Source organism: Panthera pardus, unplaced genomic scaffold, assembly GCF_024362965.1.
Source record: "Panthera pardus isolate Hobbes unplaced genomic scaffold, ASM2436296v1 HiC_scaffold_10, whole genome shotgun sequence".
In the NCBI taxonomy this organism is placed as follows: Eukaryota; Metazoa; Chordata; class Mammalia; order Carnivora; family Felidae; genus Panthera; species Panthera pardus.
Window position 1 is genome coordinate 34,195,209 of NW_026526655.1, and position 26,037 is coordinate 34,221,245.

The following is a 26,037-nucleotide window of genomic DNA, read 5'->3' on the forward strand; positions in this document are numbered from 1 at the left end:
GACGGATTTGTTGTGAACCTGATCTGTCTTCCTTTGGAGGTTAAAGACTTTTTTTCCCTTGTTGCTTTCAGGATACTTTCCTTGTCTGTGTATTTTGTGAATTTGACTATGATATGCCTTGGCAATTGTTGGTTTTTTGTTGAAATTAACAGGAGTTCCCTGTACTTTTTGAATTTTGGTGTCTGTGTCCTCCAGTTTAGGGAAGTTTTCAGCTATAAAAACCTTCTGTCCCTTTCTCTTTTCATCTTCTGGAACTCTGTTACATGAATGGTTCCTCTTTAATAGTCACTGATTTATCTAAGTCTTGTATCATTACCTTTTGCCATTGTATCCCCTCTTTTTTTCAGCTTCATTATTTTCCATAATATTATCTTCTATATCACTGATTTGCTGGTCTGCTTTGTCTATCCAAGCCATCATGGAATCCATTTGAGACTGTATCTCAATTACAGCATTTTACATTTTGGCCTGACTAGATTTTAGTTCATTTATCTCTGCAGAAAAGGATTCTCTGGTGTCTTCTATGCTTTTTTTCAACCCCAGCTGGTATTCTTATAATTGTGGTTTTCAATTCTAGTTTATACATCTTACTTACATCTTTGTTGATTAAATCCCTGGCCATTTATTCCTGTTCTTTCTCTAGGGGTAATTGCTTCATCTGCCAAGATCTCTCAAATTATACAGGTTGTTGCATTAATCCTCAGGTCAATTACCTGTGTGTTCAAAATGGTTTGATGCTGATATAGCTGTGTTTCAGGAATGAGACAAACTCAGGGTCCCCTTACTACTCTGCCATCTTACTGCCTCTGCCAAGTTTGCTGATTCTTAAAGTTGCAGGTTTTAAGTCTTGCTGGTTGTAAGAATTCACAAAATTTGGCCCTCTAGTCTTCAAAGCCAAATTCTACGGTGATTTGTCTTTGCTGTGCAGCCTCCCTGATTTGATAGTTTGTTTTGTGCCCTTGTCTGCACCTGTATATCTCTCCTTCTGGCAGCCAGATCTGCAGGGTTTAGCTCCCCTCCATGTCTCTACCCTTTCTACCTTCTTCAATGTGGCCTCTTCTCTACATTTAGTTCTGGAGTTTATTCTTCCAGTCTTTGAGTCATTTTCTGGGTTACACTGATGTGTTATCTGGTTATATACACAGCACAGGTGAGTTTAGGGCCCTTCTACTCTGCCATCTTTGCCAAAAGTCCTCCCTACTGGTCTTATAAGTGATTTATGTGATTTATCTACCTTTATTATGTTTGTATGTGCCTGTGGAATTTTTTCCTTTTCTAATTTTCTTACTCATGTTTATAGTTTTTCTTTCCACTGAAAGATTAATTCCCTTTAACATTTCTTACAAGGCTGGCTTAGTGGTGACAATTCCTTTAACTTTTGGGAAATTCCTGATCTCTCCTATTCTGAGTGATAATCTTGCTGGGTAGAGTATTTTTGGTTGCAGGTTTTTTTTCCTTTCAGCACTTAGCAGACCAGGAGTGGCATATTATATATTCAAAGTTTCTGCTGATAAATCAGTAGATACCCTTATGAAGTTTCCCTTGTATGTAGCTGTTTTCTTTTCTCTTGCTGCTTTAAAATTCTCTGTCATTACTTTGGAGTGGCACTGGTCACTGTGGGGGCTGCTTGCAGGATGTGAAATCACAGGAGCCACTTTGAAGGGACTCTTGGTAAGTGGGACAGATTGGATGGGGTGGAGCCACAGGAGAAAGCACAGGTAGAGTGTGGTGTGTTAGCAAGCTAGGTGGAGATTGGTCATGCTGTTTCCTGCAAGTGTCCAGTGATCTAAGCTGGGGGGCAGTAGAGAAATGGCTCCTGTCAGCTCTTTTGTTCTTGAACAACTCTCCTAAAGATCCCTAACCCTTCAGCACATGTTCTGAGATTAGTAAACAAATCTTTTTGCTGTGTACCCAGGTACTTTTCAAACTGCTACTTCTATGCTGTTTCTCGGCAGGGCTTTTTGCTAAGGTGTCCCTATTGCTCCCTGGCTCTTCTAGAGCTAAGCCCTAAGATCTCCAAAGTACCAGGAGGTAAGCCCTGCTGATTGTAAAAACTTGTGAAGTTAAGCCCCATTGGTTTTCAAAGTCAGATGTTGAGGTGATTCATCACTGTCTGGGGGGCCTGCTGTGTGGTTGGTCCTCTCCTTTCTCTGTGCTTGTGGAGTCCCTTTCTTTTGTGGTTAGTCTCACCAAGAGTTTGGGTAATGACCCCATCTCTGCCCCTCCTACATTTTTCCTTGTGGCCTCCTCTATGCAATTAACTGTGGAAAGCTTGTTCTACCAGTCTTTGGGTTGTTTTCTGGGTTATACTGATGTGGCTATTATCCATATGTATCCATGGGACAAGCTGAATTTAGGCTCTTCGTACTCAACCATCTTCCCAGGCTCCAATACAATATTTGGATCTTGTCAAACTTTGGTTCACTCTTGAGAAAAACTTCAATTTATAGAATTTTTGTCAGTTTCAATTTTTTCTAACAAATCATAAAGGCTATGGGGCTTAAATAGAATTGGCTAATAGAAAATAGATTCTTGATCACTCAATGGTATAATCAAGTTAGTAATTTTGGGCGGGGGGGGGGGGGGTGAGACCAAGAATTTCTAGTTATCCTCAAGGCTGTTAGTATGTGTATCAATCAGCATGAAACTGGGAAAGTAACTCTGGATCTTTCAAGTAGAAGGAACACAGGGAACTGGTTTCATGGGTGATGGAACCAAGGCTAAGAAACCAAAAGAGATGGTGAAGCAATCCAAAGATTAGCAAGAGCAGGAAATGATACCATCAGATGGAATTGACAGCAAGAAGTGGTGTTACCAGAGTCCTAAAGCCAAAAGACAAAGAAGATACACCTGCTACCAGAGACACCACAAGAAACAGAGAAGTGGGACAAAAGGTGAGAAATACCACATTTCTTCTGTCTCCTCTTATGCTCTGATCTGCCACTCCTGCCTCCTTGGAAACCAGAGAGTACGAGTGTGAGGAAATATTATTCCCAATGAAGCACAGCAGGGGAAGAGTGAATAAATGGATTTGAGAGCTGACAATTGACCAATAGTACTGACCTGGCCTGTAATAAAGGAACTATTTACTAAATGAAACTGAAATCCCTTTACCTCATTGAACTTATAATGGCAATACTGTAACATACCAAGAGTCAAAAATTTCAATAGAAATCAAAATTATAGACATCTCTCAAATTTTTTCAAGTCTTTTTTAAAAACAAAAAACCCTCTTATCCTTTATTCAAGGAAGAATTCCTTAAATATTAAATGTCTACAATATGCCAAACACTTGGCTAAACACTAGGAATATACTAGTGAATAAGACCATATTCTCAAGGAGTCCACAGTCTACTGGGGACATAAATATACAAATACAGAGTTGTGTAAGTGCTGTTTGGGGAAAGTACTATAGAAGATCATAGGAAGGCATTTTAACTAAGGTGACTGTACTAGTTTGGTTCTTCAGAAAGCAGACACCAAGATGAGATTAGACATGTAAGACATTAGACACCAAGGTAGAATGATGACTCCCCTGTCCCCATCCTAAACATACCAACATCTTAATCTCAGGAACCTGTATTTTACCTTACATGGCAAAAGGGACTTTGAAGCTGTGATTAAGAATCTTGAGATGGGGGGAGATTATCTTGGATTTTCTGAGTAGGCCCAATACAATCACAAGAGCCCTCAAAAGAGACAGGCAGAAGGGTCAGTCAGAGGTGATCACTGAACAGAAGCCAAATAATGCTGGTTCGTGAGGCAAAGGCAGGCAGGTAGTTGCTAGAAGTTGGAAAAGGCAGATTTCTCCCTATGGCCCCTAAAAGGAATGTAGCCCTGCCAACCCATTTGACATTTCTGACTTCTAGAACTGTAAGATAATAAGTTTATAATATTTTATGCCACTAAGTTTGTGGTAATTTGTTATATCAGAGATAGAAAATTAATACAGCAAGGAGTCTATGGTGCAAAATTTAAGGCAAGTGATCTCAGGGTGATGCTATCAATATCTATTATGATGACTAATTTTATCTGTCAATTTGACTGGGCCACAGGGTGCCCATTTATTTGGTCAAACACTACTCTGGGTATTTCTGTGAGGGAGTTTTTTTGATGAAATTGGCATCTAAATCTGTAGACTGAATAAAGAAGATTGCCCTCTTGATGTGGGTGGGCCTCATCAGTTGAAGACCTGAACAGAACAAAAAGGTTGACTAGGCTGACCCTACCCTGAATAAGAGATCATTCCTTCTGCCTAACTGCCTTCAAACAGGGCATCAGCTTTTTCCTGCCTGTGGACTCTGAAACATCAGCTCTTCCTGGGTCTTCAGCCAACCAGTCTTTGAACTGGAACTGCATCATTAATTTTTCTGGGTCTCTAGGTTGCCCATTCACCTTGCAGATCTTGGGACTTGTTAGTCTCCATGATAGTGTAACCAATTCCTTATAATAAATATCCTATTAGTTTTTGTTTCTTGGAGAACTCTGATACACTCACAGGAGATCTGAGAGGCACTGCTTCAGGGCTTCCAGATTCCATCTCTTGCACTAACATCAACTCTCCACCCAGATTCAGAACCTCCTCTATAGTTCCTGTGAGCCTCTCTTACCTAGAGGAAACAGGAGGAGGTTAGTGGAATAACCTATAGCCCCCACAACTACCGGTGATCTCAGGGCCTCAACTGGTACTCATCTCCTTTCCCTCCTCTACCTTGGCAGGTCTTCATGGCTTACTTGATGGAGTAACCTAAACATTCTTGAGGTGATCTGGCCAATAAACCTAAAAAGGTTTGTGTTTCAAATTGTCTATTCATTTTTACATTATTTGTCTCATTGTTTTAATTCTTTAGTCTTAAGACAATCATCTTAATCTTATTTAGCATTACAGTAAAAATTATTTTAAGAAAATCCATTAACTAAGGTAGGTCCCAATTTACCACAAGGAGTACCAAATACTCCTTGAGATACATCTCTTTTTTGCTAATAAGGTAAAACCATTAATTAAGATCTCTATGCCCTTAAATGTTGTATCCCCTACTGCAGCAAGAATAGTCCTATAAAGGGTCAGAACATCTTCTGCCTCATTGAATAAATACGAGGTCGTCTCCAATTCTTTACATTATGTAAATAATCTAGGGGCTTCCCTTGGCAACACAAGTTAGAATCTGTGTTTTAGTTTTGTCAAATCACAAAGAAAAATAAAACCATAAACTCAATTTAATAAATCTTTATTGAGCTCCCACAGGGTGCATGAATTTAGGATCTATAACTTACATAAGTAGAAAAGTGTCACTTTAGCCTCTTAAAAATGAAAAAAAACAGCACAAATTACAACTTCTTTATCATTTAATGTGAGTGAGGCTCAGTTTGATATTTAACAGAATAATATGGGAAGTATAAACATTTTCCCTTCTACCAAAAAAGGGTTTTGATGCCAGGATAAACTAGCCTGTTGGTCTAACAATAGCTGATCAAAAAGGCTAGAGAATCTGGAAGTAAAAAGTGTACTTGGAAGCACTGTCCTCTGAGGGCTCATTCCCCTGAGGGCAACAAAATGCTGAAAAAATTAAATGGCTCAAAACTTAAATTCAAAGATCAAGAAGAGGAATTAGTCACAGCTTGGGGAAAAAAATGAGAACAGAGGACACTAAATGTAACTAGATTCATAATTCTGAAGTTTTTCTGGAGTTGTAATAGAACTGTGAGTTAACCAAAAAGGATATAAACTCATGCTTCTTTGAACAGAGTGGTTTTAAACAATAGATTCTCCAGTGCAACAATGGTATTTTCAAGTATAATTCTAGTATTTGTACCTAGCAATACAGAAGAAAAGTAGCAGAGAGAAAGTGTCAAGTATCTAGGACATACAGGATTTGGCAGCCCTAGAATTCCCAGTTTGAGTCTTTTTCATCAGGAAAATCACATTCCGGCTCAGTCCAACGTGACACTGGAGACAGTGCTATTGATGGCTTAGGAGGCAACAGTGTAAGTATTGAGTCCTGGCTTTCTTCTTTCATCTGTTAAAGAAACTCAAAGCTATTGGTACATATGTCAGCAATAAATGATTTTTTAAAAAGTCATGTTAAGTGTTTAAAATATTTTTTAGGTATTTTCACTAATAATGCCTTTGATCATCTGAAAACAGGAAGAAGTCATAACCAAATAAACTGATCTTTATCAGAATTATTTTTCCCCTTCATCATTTCTAGCCAGTATAAAAAACTGTCTCTAAATTAATCAAAATATAAGCTGAGGGTATAGTAACATTTAATGACATTCTGGTTTTTATTCATTTTGTTTTGCAAAATGGAAATATTTTAGAAAGCCTATAATTGAACTACTACAAAAGTTTTCGTATTTTTAACTTTACTTTGGTAAGAAAGTCATTATTAAGAATCTCGGTTACCAAATTGTCCCCTTAAGCTAACAAGATTAAATGAATTTTTAATAGTAACTAAAAATATCTAGACAACAGAAGATATATCAGCTTACCTGTTTGAAGAACACATGGGACAATAAACTGCTTGCAGATGGTCTGATATTTTTTTTAATGTTATAAAAAAAAATAGAACGTCGTATTAGACTGTGTATTTTTAGGTGTAAAAAAGTATTAGAAATTAGATTCAGAGCTATAAAACTCAATACTAAAAAAAGAAAAATATCAGGAAGCCCAATTCTTAACTTTAACCTTGACTAATGGAAAGAATTGAGAGAGAACATTTATGGGGCACTTACTAGTTATAAGGAAGTGTGCTAGGCATTACGGGGCTAAAAAAGATAAGACACATCTTAAAGTACTAACATTAATGTATAGTTATGTAATAATTTACACTATTGTTACACAGAAACAACATTTTTGTACTGCTTGGAGCTTTCTAAAATGTATTAACATAAATACAGTAATTAATGTCCGGAAAGATGAACTGATTTTTACAAGGTGACTTAGGAAATGATACAGCTGAGATTGGAGCCCAAGTCTTCTGACTTCAGTATTATTCCCATTTGCTCATTGCCTCTATTTGTTTTTAGTTTTGATATTTTCTAGATTATAGTTTTTTGATCAAAAGATTGAGAAAAGAGACTTGAAAAGCTTCTATAAAAAATAAAACATGTAAGTTTGATGCTATTTAGAAGTGGCCAATATTACCTTTTCTCAGGATCTTGTTGCAAACAGAGCTGTACCAAGCTAAAGAAGGCAGGAGAGAAAGTTTTTGAGGATGGAGTTTGCAATCTGTCACTATTTACTGTTTGAGTTCCACTGGAGACAAGTACACTTTCTCCAATCCCAGAGTCTACACCTGATCGGGAATTCTTCATTCTGGATTCTGATTGAGGGAAGATACTGACATCCAATGGGCTGTAAGGAGGACCTTTCAGCTTCTGTAACAACATCTAAAAGAAAGAAAAGTTTCTTTCACCCTTTTCAGGGAAAATGTTAAAACAATAATAAAGATTCTAACAGACATTTTAACAGAAATTATCTAGAATATAAGGGATCTTATGAAGGGAAATTAGTTTGGGATTTTAGTAGCATTTACCTGAGTCCTATGCATGTCCTGGAAAGGTACCTTCCCACTGGCCAATTCACATGCTGTAATCCCAACACTGTAAATATCTGACTTTACATTATATCCATGTAAATCCTGTAGAACAATTAATTTGAAGTCCTTTAGTGAAAATAAAATAAAAAGTTATATATCTGTGTTTTTTTGAGAAAGGATGTTGAATAATGAAAAAAACTCATTAGGTGAGAAATCAAGATATACCTAATATATGGTATATACATTTTAAAATCCCTAACAATAATTTTGACAAGAAAGAGGAAAAGTCTTGCAGTAGGCCATTCACCAAGCCAAATCTAAGGGCACAATTGTCCTTTAGTCAAGCTCAGAAGACACTCAAGATGCACAGACAACCCAATGCAAAGGCCACACCTGACCTGTCTCAGTAGTTCTGGGCTCAGCCACGGCTGCACTGATGTGCTGAACTGTGGGAAATCATACACAGCCCTATGCCTCTGTCCATGCTTAACCAAACTATGCAGGTGGGACAGGCCAGAGAGGGTCACTAGGCCATCACCAGAAATGAGGATATGGCTGGCTTTAATACTCCTAGAACAAAAAGAAACAATCCTAAATACTAGGAAATTGGCCAATGAAGAATAAAAATCTGGTCAGAACAAATCCATGTATTCTCTTGGAAATTAAATACTCTTTATAAAACAGCACGCTTATATGTAAGTGTGCTTATACACACACATATACATATATACATACACACATATAAAATATTCAGGGAATTAGGAATCCTTTCAACTATTTAATATAGCATTAGAACAAGGGAAAATACAACTGACAGCTACATGTTTGGAAGTGATAATATTTTTTTTCAAACTTGGAATGGAATCACATTACTAATTTCACTATTTTAGGATACTGCTGTAAAATACCCAAGGAGAAGTCTAAAAAAATCAAGTAATATTTGAAGCATAGAGTTAGAATATAAAGTTAAATGCAGCATTATCCAATAAAAGGCAGCCTCCCCTGGTATTAACATCATTTATAAATATATGTCTTAACATAAAAATTTCTTTTTTCAAATAAATTATAAAAGAGCCTTGTTCAGTAAAATACTGAATTTGGAAACTAAGGGAGTCTGGTTAAGTGTAGTAAAACCTTGATTAATTAGAATACGGTCTGTTAGAACTCATAGTTAACCAGAATGTTCCTAAAAATGAATAGTAAGAAAACAAGCTTTAAAGAGACTGAAACGAACTTTAAAAATAATTTAAAAAGAAAAATGTCCCAGTATATCTTAAAACAGCATTGTTTTTAATGTTCAGTCAATTAGTTCTGCATCTATAGTTTAAAAACAAGAGAATTGATACTTAGTATGATAATCTTAAAGTGCTACAACATATTTAAGAAATTAACGAAAGGTTTAGTTCCAATTTGTACATAAATTTGTAAATATGACATAGAGCTATAAAGCAGATAAAGCAGCTCTTTATATGCTTAAGAAAAACAAAAGAGACAACAAGGATCCCATTACATAGAGTTTATACTCCACGAGGAAAGGCTCTCCACCAGAACACTAAGCACAGCATTTGGCAAAGAGGATGTGGTCTGAACATTTTTGGTGAGTGACCATAAAATGTAATAAGCATTTACTACTACTGGCCCCTTCCTCTCTCAATTTTCACTTATGAGTTTCCTATCTCTCCTAACACTCAACTGCTCCTTCCTAAAAGCTCCTTAAATGATTTCATTCTGTAAAATACAAATAAATAAATACCTGTGAATGCAGCCATTTTGGTGCAGATAGCTCAACCCTCTCACTGCTCCAAAGAGAATGTTTCTTATTAAAGTTTCACTCATTCCTTCAGGAAAGTAAGTCTTCAAGAGCTGACTTGCTGAACCTGAAAGAAACACCTGAAATCTTTAACTGAACATTGGTTTTGCTTCTAGCTATGTTTTAAATGTTCTTTTCAACTATAAATACACACACACACACACACACACACCTGTTTTAGAGTCTACCTACTTTCCTATGCAAAGGTAGTTTTCCTTCAAGAATCTTTAAAAAGACTTTTCTAATGATACTCTAGAGATTAGAAAAGAGAATTAGCAATTTTCAGTATTACTTAAAAAAATACTGTATTTATATATTTTTAGACCCAGAGGCAATTCATCAAAGTTATCCTAAAGATCAAAGCTCTAACTCTTAAATACAGAGAACTGAGGGTTGATGGGGGGGTGGAAGAGGGGAAAATGGGTGATGGGCATTGAGGACGGCACTTGTTGGGATGAGCACTAGGTGTTTTATGTGAGCGATGAATCACGGGAATCTACCCCCAAAAACAAGAGCACACTGTATACACTGTATGTTAGCCAACTTGACAATAAATTATATTTTAAAAAATAAAAAATAAAAATAAAAGCTCTAGAATCCATTTGTTTATTTGTGCAATATAATTATTGAACACTTCGTGCAAGGAACTGTATGAGCACCAAAATGAAAAATACATACATGATCCTGCCCTCAAGAAGCTGAAGTACAGTGAAAGGAGACAGGTACACACACAGATGTTTATACTATAATAAAGTAAGTTTACAATGAGAGAAATAGGGACAGAGATGGTGTGCACAGGTGAAAAAACATTCTGCTTAAAGACTTATAGTGGCTCTCCATTGACAGAAGGGCAGGGAACTGAAGGGAAGAGAGAGCTTGTTCAAAGGCACACACTTCTTGGAGAAGCAGTAGTAGTTTCATTGATCATCAGGTCAACATGAACCAGATATGGAATTTATCATGAAATCTAGAATTGGCCACCAGATTTATAAATTAAAAGTAGTAAATCATAAATCTAAGATCCCACTCATCCTTATAAGTATGGCTTCCACGCTAAACTCTGAGTTATTTTATGTAAGACAAGTTTTCTTACCATAGGCCATAAATGGAGAAATAACCCAAAGCCAGCTGCCAACAGTGAAAACAGTCCAATAGGTTGTAATATTGGGGTGCCGGAAAAAGTGGGACAAAATCACTGCTTTCTAGGATAAACACACAAGAGACAAGACATTTAAAACAACTTGTTTTTGCCTTGTGATGAAAATAACAGTAGAGGTGGCAGCTAACACTCAGCAGAATTTATTGATACCAAGCATTGTTCTTGGTGCTGCCATTTCTTTAAATCTCACCAACAAGACATTAAGTATGTCATATGATCATTCCTATTTTACAAGAGAGAAATAGGAAATAAGAAACATAGAAATAAGTTAGAAAACTTGTCCGAGAGCATATAATCAACAAAAGAAATAGAAGTGAGATGTGATCTCAGTCTGACTTCTGAGGTCATACTCTCAACATCTATACTATGTTCTTAAAACAGAAACATTTAAAAATACATAAAACTGTGAAGATAATCACTTCTAACACTAAATCTCAGAGAGAACCACTGTTAACATTTCAGCATAATTTCTTTCAATCTTTTTTTCTGTGCAATACACATGTGCACATGTAAATACTTTAAAAATAAGGACAATATCAAAAAATGCTTTCCCTCTTTATATCAAAAATGATTAGTGACACAGCATAGATGGAGCTTAAGTGTATTATTTTAAGTGAAATAAGTCAGTGAAAGACAAATACCATATGATTTCACTCATATGTAGAATTAAAGAAACAAAGCACATTAACATAGGGGAAGGGGTAAGAAAAAGAGGGAGACAAACTCTCAACTATAGAGACTCTTAACTATAGAGAACTGAGGGTTGATGGAGGGGAGGGGTGGGCTAAATGGGCAATGGGCATTAAGGAGGACACTTGTGATGAGCACTGGCTGTTATATGTAAGTGATGAACCACTAAATTCTACACCTGAAACCAATATGACACCATATGTTAACTAGAATTTATGTTCTTTAATGCTTATTTATTTTTGAGAGAAAGAGCACGAGCAGGGGAGAGGAAGAGAGAGAGGGAGACACAGAATCTGAAGCAGGCTCCAGGCTCCAAGGTGTCAGCACAGAGCCCAGAACGGGGCTCAAACCCACAAACCGTGAGATCATGACCTGAGCTGAAGTCAGATGCTTAACCGACTGAGCTGCCCAGGCGCCCTAGTTAACTAACTAGAATTTAAATAAAAACTTGAAATTAGTGCCACTCTGGAAAACAGTATGGCAGTTCCTCAAAAAACTAAAAATAGAACTACCCTACGACCCAGCAATTGCACTACTATTTATCCAAAGGATACAAAAATGCTGATTTGAAGGGGCACATGCACCTCAATGCTTAAAGCAGAGCTTTCAACAATAGCCAAATTATGGAAAGAGCCCAAATGTCTGACTGATGAATAAAGAAGATGTGGTGTGTGTGTGTGTATATATATACATTTATATGTATATATACACAACATACATACATAAATACACACACACACACACACACACACTTGCTCTTTCAAAAATTCTAATTTCAATAAATATGCAGAGGTGCCTGGGTACACACACACACACACACAATGGAATACTACTTGGCAGTCAAAAAGAATGAAATCTTGTCATTTGCAACAATGTGGATGGAACTGGAGAGAATTATGATAAGTGAAAGAAATCAGTCAGAAAAAGACAAATATATGATTTCATTCATATGTGGAATTTAAGAAACACAACAAATGAACATAGGGGAAGGGAAGGACAAATAAGATAAAAACAGAGAGGGAGGCAAACCATAAGAGACTCTTAAATATAGAGAACTGAGGGTTGCTGAAGGGGAGGTAGGTGGAGATGGGCCAAATGGGTGATGAGCTTTAAGGAGGGCACTTATTGGGATGAGCACTGGATGTTATATGTAAGTGATGAATCACTGGGTTCTACTCCTGAAACCAGTACTACACTGTATGTTAACTAACTTGAATTCAAATAAATTTGAAAAAATTTTTTTAATTTGAAATTGAAAAAAAATTAGTGACAATGAAAATGGTATTATAATATTCCTAAAATGCAATTCTGTTAAAATTTATTCATTCAGAAGTTAATTTTACTTAGCTGGATGAAAAGGAAACTGTATGCTTTTGTTTTTTCTATTTCCTCATTTGACTATTTGTGATTGGACTAAGATTATTGTAAATCTCCAGACCAACATTTTGAATATGATATTCATTTGAAGGAATTTACAGTAATTACCAAAGTTTGAATATATTTGTTCTTCTGTGGATCTGGATTCCAAGTATTCCTTCCAATTCTGTACTTGCATATTCATTAGAAGAAAGAAATCTAACTTCCTCTAACAGAAAGAAATATTAATTTGGTAAAAAAAATTCTTACAGATGTAATCTCCTCAAATAGACATTAAATAAATCATTTTTTTCATTTTGTTACCTGTAAAGCTTTCAGGCGTTCATCAGTGCAGTTTTCCAGATTTGTAATTTTTATAGTCACCAGTGTTCCTGTAGGAGTATGCCGGGCAAGATGAATAGAAGTCAAGTTGTCAAATCCTCTTCCTACATTCAGATGTAAAACTCATGTTAGTAACCAAAGAAGAAAAAAACTGACAATTTGGACAACATCAAAATTTAAAACTGCTCTTCAAGAAAATACTGTTAAGAAAACGAAAAGATAAGCCACTGGCTGAAAGTATTAACTATGCTTACATCCAGTATATATAAAAAATTCTTACAACTCTATACCAACAGAATTTTTACAATTCTATACAAACTTATACTAAATTTTAAAATATGCATAAGATTTGGGATGTCTGGGTGGCTCGGTTAAGTGTCAGACTCTTGATTTCAGCTCAGGTTATGATCTCACGGTCTTTTAAAAAAAATTTTTTTTTAATGTTTATTTATTTTTGAGAGAGATGGAGACAGAATGCGAGTGGGTTAGGGGCAGAGAGAGAGGGAGACATAGAATCCAAAGCAGACTCCAGGCTCCGAGCTGTCAGCACAGAGCCCAACGCAGGGTTCAAACTCACGAGCTGCAAGATCGTGACCTGAGCCGAAGTTGGATGCTCAACCGACTGAGCCACCCAGGCACCCTACGATCTCACAGTCTTGAGACTGAGCCTTATGTCGGGCTCTGCACTGAGTGTGGAGCCTGCTTAAGATTCTCTTCACCTGCCCCTTCTCTGTGCTCACTCGCTTGCTCTTTCAAAAATTGTATTTTAATTTCAACAAATATGCAGAGGTGCCTGGGTGGCTCAGTTGGTTAAGCATCTGACTCTTGATTTCAGCTCAGGTCACAATCTCATGGTTTGTGGGTTCGAGCCCCGTGTTGGCCTCCATGCTCACAGTGTGGAGTGGAGTCTACTTGGGATTCTCCCTCTCTCTCTCTCTCTCTCTCTGTCCCCTCCCCCTCGTGAGCACACACTCTCTCAAAATAAACTTAAAAAAAATCTTAAATAAATAAAAATATTCAGATGATTAAATAGGCAATCCACAAAAAAAGATATAGGAATGTCCAATAAACACATGAAAAGATGCTCAAGATAGAGAAATGCAAATAAAAAACCACAATGATACACCATTACATATCTGTTATAATGGCTAAATTGTGACCTGATAAACAAATTATGACAAATTCAAACAACAGGATACAATCAGCAATTCCTACACCACTGATGTCATTTCTGTCACATAAATGGTATCATAAAGAGTACAGTCTTTTGTGTCTAGCTTCTTTTACTTAGCATAATGCTTTTGAGTTTGTTCCATGTTGTTTTAATAGCTTCTTTCATTGCTGAGTAATAATCCATTACTATGGACAAGTCACTATTTATCCACTCATAAGTTGATAAATATTTGGGTTGTTTTCAGTTTTTGGTGACTATTAAGCTGCGAAAACATTCTTTAAGTAGACATATGCTTTCATTTCTCTTTGGCAGATCCTCGCAAGTGGGATTGCTGGGTCATGTGTATTTAACCTTATAAGAAGTTGCAAAACTGGTTTTAAAAGTGGATGAACCATTTTTAATCCCACAAACAATCTATAAGAGCTATAGCTGCTTGACATACTCAACAGCATTTGGTATCATCAGTTTTTAAAATATAAAACACCTGGAGTGGCACCTATCAATAGGCATCTAATAAATGTTAGTTCCTCTCTCTTTCCACAGTCACCAAATTCTGCCACTTATCTTTGAAATGAAGTTAACCACAAATTCATCCCTTTCACTCCAGTGTCAGCATGACTGCCTTAGTTCAAGTCCTGTCCTCCTTTGCTGGTCAAATGTGGTGACTTCCTTATCATGTTCTACATTCTCAACTAAGACATGCTCCCAAATTACTGGGGGATCTACTTCAAAAGCCTATACCTAGGTCCAATTCACCAGAAATTTTGATTTGTTAGGTCTGTGATGGGATATAGGCATTGCAATTTTTAAAGACTCAGGTGATATGGATGATACTTCCAGTTGTAAATCACTATCTACATCTTCCAGACTGCTGCCTGGAATTGCTGCCAGTTTTCCCTCTAGAACTCAGCATTTTATCACTAGAAGAGTACTACCGTGCAGCACCTGAGACCTTAGACCCTCCAGTCAGAAAGGTTTGCTTTAAAATCACTAGTTGTAGGATTGCTACTTGAATTCTCAGAGCCTCAGTATCTTCATCAGCCAAATAGGAGTGGTAAAAGGCTGACATGAAAAACTACACATGAAATGTTCAGCTCAGTGCCTGTTAGATGGTATTATTACCATTGTCACTGTTCCACAATGTATCTCAAGCACAGAGGGAATAAATTCCAAACTTGTGGCTTAAATGCTTTGAGCAATGAAGTGGGTAAGTTGTGAGGGATGAGAGTCTGAACTTGTAAATATACCATATGAGGTCTTTCACAGGTGTTCCAAACCTCCCTTTCTAGATTTGTCTCCGACCACTGCCTACTCTTGTAGGCAACAAGTGGGGGGTTGTTTAGGTTCCCCTCTAACCATTCTTCCTCAGTCATCTACTGAAGTAATTCTGTTTTTACCTTTTTTGAATTGACATCATCTGAATGTCCATTCTAATTTGGGGGCATTTTCCACTAGTGCTATTTTAGGAAAGGTCAGATCCTTATTTGCTCTTGGCTTCCTTGACCCTGCCATGTGAACATCAATGACCTATGCTTAGCTACCTGAAGGATGGAGTTAGTGACAAACAGAAGCAGAGGCAGTCAGAACTTCCTGCAGTGGGTTCCACTGTCTGGGATATAAGTACTCTAACAGGTAATACACTAACTAGGCTGTTCCTAGGCCATGGCCCTGGCTCTGGTTCTAGTTATGCAGCTTCGCTTAGCTTCTTCCAAGTCTATCTCTCTAGCCAATAATTCTGTCAGTTAGCAATATTGTTCAAAAAATTCCTCTCTTAAGTTAGTCAGGATTGTTTTCTGTTGTTTGTAACAAAAACCCTGACTAGAACATTCAGCAAACTTTTCCTCATTTTTCAGAATCCAGCTCATTTTTGCGATCTTTCTTGACTTTCACAGTAGTCAAGATGGATGGTCAGATGTTTCATCTTTTCTGTTCCTGTAATACTTAACACATCTCTACTTCAGTACTCTCTAGTACATAAACAAGGCTATCTTATGTGTTCAACTTCCCAGAAAGAATATGGATTCCTCAAGTGTTTTACATGGTTTTATATCCCTAGCATCTAACAGAGTATCTGTTTGCAATGTTTAATAGATGTTTCTGAATATTCACCGCAAAAATTTCACATGTATATGGCTATAAACAATAATTCATCTTGTTCCAAACTTAACTGAGAAAGGTGTTTACTATAAATGGGGTTTTAGGTAAGTTTTTGTTATGTCTTGTTTTGTTTTTGAAAGATAGTGCATGCAGGTGTGACTAGAGTAGGGGTATCAGCAGAGGGGGAGAGAGAGAATCTTAAGCAGACTCCATGCCCAGTTTGGAGCCCAACCTGGGTCTCAATCTCATGAACTGTGAGATCATGACCTGAGCTGAAATCTGAGCCACTAAGATGACCCTAGATAAGTTTTTAAGTCAAAAGAAACTTGGTTAAAAGAGTGTCACTAAAAAGATTTACATGATTTTTCATACCGAGTATAAATTATAGACATAAAATCAGAAGATTCCTACAATAAAGACACAAATAATATTTAGATTACTTAGTGTCTTCCTTCTCTAAAAATACTTGAGTGAAAAAGTAAAAATTCTAGAAAGTAATCTTGAAAATTGGGGCTGCTATTTTAGGGAAGACATAAAATTAATAGATCCATCTGACTGACACAATTAACATGTAGCCTTATTAACATAGGTGACAACAGAAAAAGACCCACTCACAAAATAATCTTTGTGTCATCAATTTCATTTCTAACAATGAAGGATCAATTCAGGATAATTACCAATTTCCACTTGGAGTTCATAGTGAGAAACATTGGTGGAACAGATCACATCCTTGGCTCTAGTGGATGAAGGCAACTGGGAAAAGGGTAGCTCATCAACCTGCATTGTTTTAAAAAGAGGAAAACAAAATAAACTTTTTTGGTTCCCCATTTTAGTCCCCTACCCTAATATAAAATACTGATATTTTAGTTTCAAACACAATGCTCATTAGGAAAGCACTAGAGGGTGGCTTAAGACACTGTTTCAAAATCTAAGAAGAGTTTACAATTGCTAATAAGTGGTTAGTTAAAAAGCCATCAGCACGTAAAGGAGGACAGGGTGGGAAAAGCAGATTTATAGGTAGCAAAGAATAGTTTCCTGCACAATTTCCAGTAAGCACTTTTAGGAATTGCTAGAAATGGCTGTTAATTCCTGAGGTTATCTAATAAACACATCAAGAGTAGAAATGCAGGGACCTGTCCAGAATATTCTATACTTTTACTCTTGCTTCAAGTGGTTGCCAGTTGTATCTATTACACATACAGGTACCTGACTCAGCTAGTGGAGGTATTAACAATTCAAGGAAAAATTTCCACATTGCAGCCTATTAAAATTGCTGAAGTTTTTCACAAGATTGAATAAATCATAAGGGAGATCAGAAAGAAAAATAAACCCCAAGAGTTGGAAGAATAGGGTACAGACTTCCCGAATACCAATATGAGGTCTCATGGGGGTGCTTTAGGGTCAGAGTTCTAGGTTTGCACCAGATCCCAGTGGCAGTGAAAATGACATGCACACAGAAGAGAGAAGAGGCCAATACCACTCGTGTCATATGATAGCAAAGAGGACCTCCCAAAAGACACAGTACTCCAAAAGACACTTGGAAGGATTTACAGGCATTGGTAAGTGGCAACAATTTTATTACTGCCTCCAAGATAGAGATAAGGAAATGTGGGATTAGAAATGATATTACTGTGTGTTAGGAATTGTACTGACCACTTTTTACATCCTTGATTCTACATGTTCCCTAAACTTCTAAAAGAGCACAAAAAATATAATTATAAGCTCACAGCTAAAGATGAATAAAGGTGAATACTGTTCAAGAGGAGTGAAAGACTAAAATTAGAATTAATCCTAATAAAGGAAAAAATCTAAATAAATCAATTTTATTTCATTGTAACAGGTAACCTTCAAATAAACTCAGATTTAAAGAACACAAATAAGAGATAGAAAAACATACAACAATTTTTCTTAATTTTAAAGTAATAACCTGTAAGCCTGTCAGGAAGGCTAGAGCACAGAATAAACTGAAGCTTACAGTTCACTGCTTGAAAAAAAATGGCAATAGGTTACCAGATAATGGACTAAAATCAGGCTAATCAACCTTTTCTTTGCTTCCATCTCATTGATTAAGGAAATAGACTTCTTTAAAATAGAAGGGGCACATGTGTTATAAATAAGTAGCTGAATTCTAAAACTGTTTTAAATAAGTTCAAAGCTACAGGCCAGACATAATTACATCTAGGATATTAAGTGTGCAGATGTAGTAAAACTGAGAAGAATGAAAATAGTAAAACATTGACTCAATTTTCAAAAAAAGCGTGAAAACTACAAAGGGGTGATAAGCCTTGATGCAGTTGCCCAGTAAAGTCTAAAATCAAATTACTACATAGATGAATTATAGACACTTAAGAAAACAACATGGTAATCATAAGAAGACAGTATAGGTTTACTACGAGTAAATCATCCTAAACTAAGCTCACTTCTCTTTTTGATTTGATGACTAGAAAATTAGAAAGCAAAAATCATGGCATGGTCAGTGTTCAAGGGAAGATGATAAGAGTAGGAAGATCCTAAGCTCACTTCATCCCACAGACACAGCTAAATAACCCGTATCAGTGTAAATAACCCAGAAAATGACCTAAAGACTGGCAGAACGGACCTTCCACAGCTAATTGTACAGAAGAGACCACATCAAAAAAAAAAAAAAAAATGGTAGGACGTGCAGACATATGGTCTGGAACCAAACTGACCCACAAGACTATCTGCAGGAGGGAAAGACACCACAAGCACAGAGAAAGGAGAGAGGCACATGGGTGGCTCAGTTGGTTAAGCATCCAACTTCAGCTCAGGTTATGATCTCGAAATTCATGGGTTTCAGTCCTGCATTGGGCTCTGGGCTGACAGCTCAGAGCCTGGAGCCTGCTTCAAATTCTCTGTCTCCCTCTCTCTCTGCTCCTCCCCTGCTTGCACTCTGGTCTCTCTGTGTCTCTCAAAAATAAATAAATGTTAAATTATTTTTAATAAAAAAAAGGAGAGAAGCAGACCCCACACCAGGCATGGGTGACCAGCACTGGGAAAATGAATCCCCACATTATATGACTTTGAAAACCAGAGAGGCTTAACTTCATGAGTTTTGTCAATCAGTGGAGCTTGACACCTGATAATTTCAAAATCAGCAGGCTCAGCTCTGGGAGAGCCAGAGCATAACAATCACACTGAGATAAGGCACTAAAGTAGTAGTTTGAAAAACACCTGTGGTATATAGAAAGATTTATTTTCTAATTTCTGAAGATGTTCTAGAGGGGCAGGAATTTTAGGAGACTTACCCAAGAACAAAAGAGCTGGAGGTGCCATTTCTCTCCCCAACCCCCAAACTAAAGACATGGGACACCCACATGAACACTCTCCTATGAGCTCACTAACAGCGTGCCCCACCCCCATGTTCTCCTGTAGACCTGAGTTCAGCAGGAGTCCATCCAAGGCAGTGTCACAGGCATGGCATTGAGCAAGCAGCCCAGACAGTAGCCAGTACCACTCCAAAGTGACTCCTGCTGTAGGGAGAGGGGAAGATAACCACACATACCACTCTGATTCTGACCCTAGCAGTGGGTGGGGGCAAACATCTGGTCTGACTGCAGGCCCCACCCACCCACAAAAGCTTCTCAAGGGACAACACCGGGATAGCACCCTGCAGTCTGGTACGACCATAGCCCTGACCCACCTTAAGTCCAAGGCATCCTCAAACTCACCATTCAAAATACAAGGACTAAAACCTGCCAACAACAGGAAAAGAGAACCACTGCAGATCACTGGACTAAAGGCAAACACAGCTTACCCACAAGAGGGAGCACAAAACACATATAGGAGACATCCCTAAAGCACCTGTTTCTAGTGAATAGGGGACACTGCACTGCATAGCACTATAGAACCTCTTCTTCAGATGGCCACTACTTTCAAGAGCAGGAGACACAGCTAACTTTCCTAACACAGAGAGAGAGAGTTAGAAAAAATGAGAAGACAGAGAAATATGTTCCAAATGAAAAGGCAGGACAAAGTCACAGCAAAAGAGCTAAACAAAGCGGGGATAAGTTATATGCCTGATAAATAATTTAAAGTAATGGCCATAAAGATACTCACTCGACTTGAGAAAAGAGAGGAGGATATCAGTGAGACCCTCAACAAAGAGATAGAAAATATAAAAAAGAACCAAACAGAGATGAAGAACATAATAATTCAAATTAAAAATACACTATAAAGAATAAACAGTAGACTAGAGAAGGCAGAACAGATCAGTGACCTATAAGACAGAGTAATAAAAAATAATCAAGCTGAACAGCAAAAAGATGAGAATAGATTAAGGGAACTCAGTGATACCATCAAGCCCAATAACATTTGCATTACAGGGATCCCAGAAAGAGAAGAAAAAGGGGGCAGAAAATTTATTTGAAGAAATAATAGATGAAAATGTCCCAAATCTGGGGAAGGAAACAGAAATCCAGGCAGGCACAGAGAGCTCCCCAACAAAATCAATCCAAGGAGGTCCACACCAAGACATATAATTAAAATGGCAAAAGGCAGTGATAATAAGAAAATTTTATAAGGAGCAAGAAAACAGTTACATAAAAGAGAAACTCCATAAGACCATCAACTGATTTTTCAGCAGAAACTTTTCAAGCCAGAAGCAAGGGGCATGATATATTCCAAGTCCTAAAGGAAAAAAACAAAAACAAAAACTGAAACCAAGAATACTCTATCCAGGAAGGCTATTTCTTCAGAATAGAAGAGATAAAGAGTTTCCCAAACAAAAGATAAAGGAATTTATCACCACTAAACCAGCATTACAAGAAATGTTAAAGGGTATTCTTTCAGTGGAAAGGAAAGACCATAAGCAGGAGTAAAAAAAAAAAAAAAAAGGAGGCACAAATGCAGTAAAATTAACTATATCTATAAAAATTAGTCAAAGGACTCACAAAATAAAAAAGATGCAAATTATAAGACCAAATACATAAAAGGTAGGGGTGAGAAGAGTGAAAATTTACTGCTTTTAGGAAGGATTCAAATTTAAGCGAGCATCAACTTAATATAGACTGCTATATATAAACCTAACAGTAACCACAAATCAAAAACCTATAATAAATAAGCAAAAAATAATCTAACCATATAAAAAGAGCCATCAAACCATGAAAAAAAGCACAAGACCAGAGAACCACAAAATCAACAGTGAAACAAGTAACAAAATGGCAAAAAGTACATACTTATCAGTAATTACTTTGAATGTAAATGGGTTAACACTACAGTCAAGAGACATAGGGTAGACAGGAGAGTTTTGCAGGGCCTCAGTTCCAGCGGAGGTGGTGACAGGTATCATTTCACAAGCAGACCAGAGTACACCGAGTTAAAAGTTGCCACATTCAGGCCAGAGACCAAACACTGCCCATACTAGGCAAGGAGAACCTCTGCAGATGACTGTCTTGAAGAATAGAGCAGCCAGAACACAACAGCAGAGCGCATGAAGCACATACTAGAGACATTTCCTGAAGTGGCAGGCCCTCAGCACTACGTGACCTCTTGTTCATGGCCATTACTTTAGGAGCAGGAGACATAACTTGCTTTTCTAACACACATGAGCAGGCAGAGATTTAGACAAAATGACAGTGGAATTTTTTCCAAATGAAAGAACAAGGTAAGGCCACAGCCAGAAACCTAGGCAAAACTGATATAAGTAACATGACTGATGGAAAATTTAAAGCAACTCTCATAAGGATATTCACTAGGCTTGAGGAAAGAGTGGAATACAAGAGTGAGACATCAGAGATGAAGAGTATAATCATCAAGATTAGAAACATGCTTGATGCACAATGAACACGAAGCTAGAAGAAACAGAGAAACAAATTAACGACACAGAAGACAAAGTAATGGAAAACAATGAAGCTAAACAAAAGAGAGAAAGAATTATGTAATATGAGAATAGACTTAGGGAACTCAGTGACTCCATCAAATGGACTAACATTTATATTATAAGAATCCCAGAAGAAGGAGATATAGAAATGGGCATGAAATTTATTTGAAAAAATAATAGCTGAAAACTTTCCTAATCTGGGAAGGGAAATGGACATCCAGATCCAGAAAGCAGAGAATTCCCATCGAAATCAACAAAAGTTGGCCAACACCAACACATTGTAATTAACTTTGCAAAATACAGTGATTAAGAAAAAAATCTTAAAAGCAGCAAGACAAAGGAAGTCAGTAACTTACAAGGGAACACTCATAAGGCTAGCAGGAGATTTTTCAACAGAAACTTTTCAGGCCAGAAGGGAGTGGCATGATATATTCAAAGTGCTAAATGGGAAAAATGTGCAGCCAAAAATACTGTATCCAGCAAAGCTATAATTCACAACAGAAGGAGAGATAGAGTTTCCCAAAGACTAAAGAGGTTCGCAACCACCCTCTTGCACTGTTGGTGGGAATGCAAACTGGTGTAGCCGCTCTGGAAAACAGTGTGGAGGTTCCTCAAAAAATTAAAAATACAACTACCCTACAACCCAGTAAGAGCACTACTGGGATCTGTCCAAAGGATACAGGAGTACTGATTCACAGGGGCATATGTACCCCAGTGTTTACAGCAGCACTTTCAAAAGAGCCAAATTATGGAAAGAGCCTAAATGTCCATCAACTGATGGATAAAGAAGACGTGGTTTTTTGTTTTTTTTTTTTTGCAGACCCCCCTTCATTTTATTTTTTTTTCAATATATGAAATTTATTGTCAAATTGGTTTCCATACAACACCCAGTGCTCATCACAAAAGGTGCCCTCCTCAATACCCATCACACACCCTCCCCTCCCTCCCACCCCCCATCAACCCTCAGTTTGTTCTCAGTTTTTAACAGTCTCTTATGCTTTGGCTCTCTCCCACTCTAACCTCTTTTTTTTTTTTCCTTCCCCTCCCCCATGGGTTTCTGTTAAGTTTCTCAGGATACACATAACAGTGAAAACATATGGTATCTGTCTTTCTCTGTATGGCTTATTTCACTTAGCATCACACTCTCCAGTTCCATCCACGTTACTACAAAGGGCCATATTTCGTTCTTTCTCATTGCCATGTAGTACTCCATTGTGTATATAAACCACAATTTCTTTATCCATTCATCAGTTGATGGACATTTAGGCTCTTTCCATCATTTGGCTATTGTTGAGAGTGCTGCTATAAACATTGGGGTACAAGTGCCCCTATGCATCAGTACTCCTGTATCCCTTGGATAAATTCCTAGCAGTGCTATTGCTGGGTCATAGGGTAGATCTATTTTTAATTTTTTGAGGATCCTCCACACTGTTTTCCAGAGTGGCTGCACCAATTTGCATTCCCACCAACAGTGCAAGAGGGTTCCCGTTTCTCCACATCCTCTCCAGCATCTATAGTCTCCTGATTTGTTCATCACTGACTCTGGCCACTCTGACTGGCGTGAGGTGATATCTGAGTGTGGTTTTGATTTGTATTTCCCGGATAAGGAGCGATGTTGAGCATCTTTTCATGTGCCTGTTGGCCATCCGGATGTAGAAGACGTGGTTTATATATATAATACTATTTGGCAATGAGAAAGAATGAAATCATGCAATTTGCAGCAATGTGGATGGAACTGGAAGGTATTATACTAAATGAAATAAGTCAGTCAGAGAAAGATAGATATATATTTTCACTCATGTGTGGAATTTGAGAAACTTAACAGAAGACCATGGGGGACAGGAAGGGAAAAAAATAGTTACAGACAGAAGGGGGGGAGGCAAACCATAAGACACTCTTAAATACATAGAACAAATTGAGGGTTGATGGAGAGGTGAGGGAGAGGGGAAAATGGGTGATGGGCACTGAGGAAGGCAGTTTTTTGGATGAGCACTGGGTGTTGTATATAAGCGATGAACCATGGGAATCTACCCCCTAAAACCAAGAGCACACTGTACACACTGTATGTTAGCTAATTTGACAATAAATTATATTAAAAAAATAAATAAAAAATAAAGTAAAACACAACCTCCAGAAAAAAATAAAGGGGTTTGTGACTACTAAACCAGCCCTGCCAGAAGTATTAAAGGGGACTCTTTGAGTGGAGTTGAGGGGAGACCAAAAGTGATGGTATAAAGGTAAGAAACACAAAAGAAGTAAAAATACGTATCTCTGGAAAAAAATCAAAGAACTCACACACACACACACACACACACACACAGAATATAAAATAACACATACCTAAAATGAGGGGAAGAGAGGAGAAAAGAATGGGTTCACACTTAAATGACCAGCAACTTAATATACATGCTATATGAAGAAGAGGTTATAAACAAACCTAATGGTAACCATAAATCAAAAACCACATGTATGGGCATTTGGGTGGCTCAGTTACTTGAGTATCTGACTTGATTTCAGCTCAGATTATGGTCCAACGGTTCATGGGTTTGAGCCCCATGCTGGGCTCCACATTGACAACATGGAGCCTGCTTGGGATTCTCTCTCTCCTCCTATCTCTACTTCTCTCTCTCTCACTCTCTCAAAAATAAGCATTTATTTAGATATTATTTTTTTTAATGTTTATTTAGTTTTGAAGGAGAGAGAGACAGAGAGTGAGTGAGGGAGGGACAGAGAGAGGGAGACACAGAATCTGAAGCAGGCTCCAGGCTCTGAGCTGTCAATGCAGAACCAGACTTGGGGCTTGAACTCATGAAGTATGAGATCATGACCTGAGCCAAAGTCAGACGTCCAACCGACTGAGCCACCAAGGTGCCCCCCAAAATAAACATTTAAAAAAAACCCCACAAATAAATAAGCAAAGAATAAAGAAAAGACTTCTAATATATCACTACAGAAAATCAGCAAACATGAAAAAGACAAGTAAGGATCAGAGGAAAGCTCCAGAAACAACCACAAAACAAGTAACAAAATAGCAATAAATTTATATCTATCAATAATTACTTTGAATGTAAATGGACTAAACATTCCAATCAAAAAATATAGGGTGTCAGGAGGGAGAAGAAAACAAGACCCATCTTGCTGCCTGTTAGAGAAGAATTTTAGACCTAGAGTCACATGCAGAGTGAAAGTGAGGGGTTGGAGAAACATTTATTACGCAAATGGCCATCAAAAGAAAGCCAGAGTACCAATACATGTATTAGACAAAGTAGACTTTAAAACAAAGACTCTAAGGGGACAAAGAAGGATTCTACATAATAACATAAGGGATACTCCAACAAGAAAATATAACAATTGTAAATATTTATGCACCCATATGGAAGCACCCAAATACATAAAACAATGATTAACAAACATAAAGGAACTAATCGATAATAATACAGTAACAGAGGACTTTAATTCCCCATTAACATCAGTGGACAGATCATCTAACAGAAAATAAATAAGGAAACAATGACTTTGACACGCTGGACAGAGGGATTTACCAGATATATTCAGAACAATCCATTCTCAGACAGCAGAATATGCATTCTTTTCAAGTGTACATGGAACATTCTCCAGAAGACATCACATAATAGGCCACAAAATAAGTGTCAACAAATTCAATAATATCAAAGACACATCATGCACCTTTTCTAACGACAATTGTATGAAACAAGAAGTATAAGAAAGAACACAAATATATGGAGGTTAAATAACATGGTACTAAACAATGAGTGGTACTAAACAATGAATTCTTTATTGAATTCTTTCAATAAAGAAATCAAGGAGGAAATAAAAATATAGAGACAAATGAAAATGCAAACATAAAAATCTTGGGGATACATCAACAGTGGTCTAAGAGGGAAGTTTATAGCAATACAGGTCTGCCTCAAGAAGCAAAAATAATTCTGAAATAATGTAACCTTACCCTTAAAGGAGCTAAAAGAAAAAGAAGAAGAAGAAGAAGAAGAAGAAGAAGAAGAAGAAGAA

The 26,037-nt window shown here is 37.3% G+C and overlaps 1 protein-coding gene across 2 annotated transcripts in view; it reads right to left on the minus strand.

Annotated features, from left to right (window-relative positions):
• Positions 1–5,212: 5,212 nt before the first annotated feature.
• The window catches only part of STRADB (STE20 related adaptor beta), a 34,997-nt gene continuing 14,172 nt past the window's right edge, over positions 5,213–26,037 (minus strand). For both annotated transcript variants that reach the window (XM_019439197.2, XM_053906404.1), the window contains exons 4-12: positions 16,847–16,946; positions 12,881–13,002; positions 10,445–10,553; positions 9,295–9,418; positions 7,940–8,111; positions 7,539–7,643; positions 7,148–7,392; positions 6,493–6,535; positions 5,213–6,017 (exon numbers count right to left, since the gene is read on the minus strand). In XM_019439197.2, the coding sequence (XP_019294742.1) occupies positions 5,883–6,017; positions 6,493–6,535; positions 7,148–7,392; positions 7,539–7,643; positions 7,940–8,111; positions 9,295–9,418; positions 10,445–10,553; positions 12,881–13,002; positions 16,847–16,946 (1,155 nt within the window). In that variant the 3' untranslated portion in view covers positions 5,213–5,882. The remainder of the gene's footprint in view (positions 6,018–6,492; positions 6,536–7,147; positions 7,393–7,538; positions 7,644–7,939; positions 8,112–9,294; positions 9,419–10,444; positions 10,554–12,880; positions 13,003–16,846; positions 16,947–26,037) is intronic.